The sequence below is a fragment of the Sardina pilchardus genome, unplaced genomic scaffold (assembly GCF_963854185.1).
Source record: "Sardina pilchardus unplaced genomic scaffold, fSarPil1.1 HAP1_SCAFFOLD_213, whole genome shotgun sequence".
NCBI lineage: Eukaryota > Metazoa > Chordata > Actinopteri > Clupeiformes > Clupeidae > Sardina > Sardina pilchardus.
In genome coordinates, this window is record NW_026910952.1 from 27,501 (window position 1) to 31,695 (window position 4,195).

General features: G+C 49.3%; 1 protein-coding gene across 1 annotated transcript in view; it reads right to left on the reverse strand.

The window, feature by feature from the left end:
• Positions 1-3,833, reverse strand: part of LOC134075063 (adhesion G protein-coupled receptor L3-like) — a gene marked incomplete at its 5' end in the record, with an annotated part of 24,189 nt that extends 20,356 nt beyond the window's left edge. The window contains one exon of the mRNA XM_062530532.1: positions 3,620-3,833. Within this exon, the coding sequence (XP_062386516.1) occupies positions 3,620-3,833 (214 nt within the window). The remainder of the gene's footprint in view (positions 1-3,619) is intronic.
• Between the last annotated feature and the right edge of the window lie 362 nt (positions 3,834-4,195).

A 4,195-nucleotide genomic window follows, 5' to 3' on the forward strand; every position in this document is an offset into this window, starting at 1 on the left:
CACACACAGATTAAAGTGCACAAAAATATCTGAGACTGTTACGGTAAATGTTCAGTCCCTCTGTGTGCGTACGTGCGTGTGTGCGGTGTGTGTGTGTGTGTGGGTGTGTGTGTGTGTGTGTGTGTGTGTGTGTGTGTGTGTGTGTGCTGGCTTAAGTTCCCTTAGCTTGTCCCTTAACAGCCTCAAATCACTTTTATTGCTCCATGTTGCTATTACATCCAGCAGGCTCTCTCCTACGGTACTTTTAACTGCAGCAAGAGGAGGGGTGGGCTGCTCCATATGAGCCAGTGACAACATGCCATACTCACACATCAGACATCCAGAGCAGGCTGCAGCCACGGCTTAGGAGCTGTGTGTGTGTGTGTGTGTGTGTGTGTGTGAGGGGGGTGGTATATCTTATATGTGCGTGAGAATGTGTGTGTCTGTTTTTGTAGGAGCTGGATGTATTTTATCCAGATGTGTATTTGACTTTCAAATAAGGGTGTGTGTGTGTGTGTGTGTGTGTGTGTGTGTGTGTGTGTGTGTGTGTGTGTGTGTGTGTGTGTGCTCATGAATCAGGGTACAAAGTTATATTTAATATGTGTGAGTGACTGTTCTAGTTTCAGTAATGACATGTTCGACACACACTGATAGAGGTAAATTTAGATAGCACATCTTTGTAGAAGGCGGCCGCTGGACGGCTGAATTCCTGCAGTGTGGCAGAGTCTGGAGCTATCAGCATATCATCATATCCCATTTCTTCCTCAAAGAACACTTCTTCCTCTTCTCTCACACACACACACACACACACACACACACACACAGAGGGAGAGGAGGAGAGAAAGAGAGGAAGAAAGAGAGAGAGAGAGAGAGAGAGAGAGAGAGAGAGATAGAAGGAGAGATGAAAATATGTGAGGCAGGCTTTGTGCATATGTGTGTTTGTGAGTGACAGCAAGGATTTTTGCGTTTGAAGACTTGTTTTGAGTGTGTGTTAGATGTGTGTGTGTGGGCGCATGTGTTTGTGTGAATGAGGACATGCATGAGTGTAAGTGCGAGTCTTTGTGTGAGAGGGAGGTGCATGTGTGAATGTGTGAATGCAGAGTGTTTGTGTGTGAGTGTGTGTGTGTGTGTGTGAGTGTGAGTGTGTGTGTGTGTGTGTGTGTGTGTGTGTGTGTGTGTGTGTGTGTGTGTGTGTATGTGTTTGTGTGAGTGTGTGTGTGTGTGTGTGTGCATGTGTGTGTGTACTACGTGTTTGTGTGAGTGTGTGTGTGCTCTCGAGGATTGCTCTGGTCTTGCTCTCGATCTGCCGGTCTTAAGAAGCAGAACGGCTGGGATCCACAGAGATGGATGGCTTTGATACCGACACCAATTACAGCCCATGAAAGCAATGGAGAGTAGGGGCAAGAGGAGGAGGAGGAGGAGGGAGAGGAGGAGGAGGAGGAGGAGGAGGAGGAGGAGGAGGAGGAGGAGGAGGAGGAGGAGGAGGAGGAGGAGGAGGAGGCGAGAGAGTGAAAATAACACACAAAAAAGACGAGTGTGATAGCACGAGACAACTAAAGAGAGAACACGGTTCGATTTTTATCAACAGTTCAGGTTTAGTTCAACAATGTGTTAGCTATGTCTTTCTCTCTTTCTCTGTGTGTGTGTGTGTGTGTGTGTGTATGTGTGTGTGTTGCAGACACATCCTAGAGGTAATCATGAATGGTCTGGAGAGGGTAGAGGAGATGGGAGAGAGGAGGAGGAGGAGGAGGAGGAGGAGGAGGAGGAGGAGGTGAGGGAGTTATGGCAGCTGCAGATCTCTGGATAGCAGGCGTCCATATCTGACTCCAGGGAGGGGAAATGCAGCACATCTTACTCAGATGAGTCCACACACACGCTGGAGAGAAGTCGCCCGGCATGGAGAGTCTTCATCCAGCGCAGCACAACACAGCACGGAGGCACTGAACTCAATCAGCCAACTCAACTGTAATATCCAGGTTGGGCTGTAAGCACCGCGCCAGAAAGAGGTCATCAGATCAGCAGGCCAGCAGTAATGTGCTCTTTCATGTGCGCACTGTCACACGGACACACTGTTCCTGGAACAGCAGCGCGCCCCACATCTGTGGAGTTCCTTTATGTGCATGTGTTGGGGGTACAGTATGTGCACAAGTGTGAGTAATGACAAAGAGAGTGTGTGAGTGTGTCCAATCACATGCATGTGTCTATGGTATATGTATGTGTGTGTGTGTGTGTGTGTGTGTGTGTGTGTGTGTGTGTGTGTGTGTGTGTGTGTGTGTGTGTGTGTGTGTGTGTGTGTGTATGTGTGTGTGTGTGTGTGTGTGTGTGTGTGTGTGTGTGTGTGCGTGTGTGAGTGTGTGTGTGCGTGCGCGTGTGCGTTCATGCACTGACAGGTTTGTGGCGGTGCACATGAATGGTGACTCCCTCTGGAGCAAGTGTGAGCTTGGCCTGTGGCCTTGCTAATTGGAGCTTGCAGTCGGGTCTGCCCTGGGGCTAAGAGAGGGGTTGTGTGTGTGTGTGTGTACGTGTGTGTGTGTGTGTGTGTGTGTGTGTGTCCATGTGCCTGAGTGTGTGCCAAGCGCAGCTGGCAGCTCACCCACGGATTCTGAGGCCAGACCCTCCTTGGGGCCACAGCACAGAGTGGTGAATGGATTGGGCAGATTAATAAGCTCAAACACACACACACACACACACACACACACACACACACACACACACACACACACACACACACACAGAGTTAAGTGACTTGTAAAAGCAGCCTGTCTGTGCCCAATAACACCAGTTCACCATTTCAGATTTACCAGACTGAAAAGCAGAATGATTCTGTAGTCTGTGATGTGATGCACTGTAGGGCTTCATGTTTTTCCTCCACAGTAAGGGGAAACATCCTGGATTCTGGCCTCCATGATGTAGCATGCCATGTTCTCTGCTGAAACAGGCTCCACACACGAGACTAGAGAGAGTTCACGCACCTCTGCCCTGATGCGCCCTGTTGTGGCAGGACAGCCTGCGTACTGCGTACTGCGCACAGCGTACCGTGTCAGCTGAGACCCACCTGGCACGCTGAAGACTGCCAGACCGCAGGCCTCGGTGTTGTGGGCCCAGGCTCCTGTGCTGGGACTGGGACTGCACTGAGATACTGTCTAGTGTTTGATGTATTCTGATACTTCGGCCAGAAATAAAAAAATCCTTCATATCATTCCCTGTTACTTGTGCTTGAAGTCTTGTGTTTTGACAGGTAAAAATGATGCCGGTCCTCTGTTCTCCTCTATGAATGTGTTTATTTATTTATTTTATCGACAGTACTCTTCAGTGAATGTATTGCCTACATTCAAAATAAATGGGGTTCTTTTAAAAAGCTGACAGACGATGAAAAACAGTCTGCCGTGTAAAACCACGGAGGACAGCAGAAAACGCATGAATGCAAAACCCCTGAATGTGATTTACTTGTTTGAGAGGTGTTGTTTTTCCGCACGCCTGTGTTTGTGTTTGTGTGTGAGTGTGTGCCCAGGTGTGCTCCAGGCACCTGAGGGATCTTGTTTCCTCTTGGTAGCTCGACTTGTTTTGTATGAATGGATGTGCACCAGTGCAGCCTGTGTGTGTGTGTGTGTGTGTGTGTGTGTGTGTGTGTGTGCCGTACCTCAGGGACATGATCTTGTAGGCGTCAGGCAGGTAACAGCGAGTGTTCTCCATCTGAGCCGGGTCGGAGTCGCAGATCTTGTCGTCGGTGCGCCCGAAGTTGGCGCTCTCGATCATGATGACGTCGGTGCCCGGGCAGCGCAGCTCGATGGGGTAGCCCTCGCACGACAGCTCCCGCCGCACCACCGCCATCGGGATGGGCGCACGACTCAACACTACGGCAGGACAGAGAGAGAGAGAGAGAGAGAGAGAGAGAGAGAGAGATTAATATATAGCGAGAGAGAGACAGAGAGAGGAAGGAAGAGAGAGAAATATTAATATATAGCGAGAGAGAGACAGAGAGAGGGAAGGAGAGAGAGATATTAATATATAGCGAGAGAGAGACAGAGAGAGGGAAGGAGAGAGAGATATTAATATATAGCGAGAGAGAGACAGAGAGAGGGAAGGAGAGAGAAGGGATAGAGACATAATTATATATAGTGAAAGAGAGACAGAGAGAGGGAGGGAGAGAGGGATAGAGAGAGAGGGATAGAGAGAGGGATAGAGAGAGATTAATATATAGTGAGAGAGAGACAGA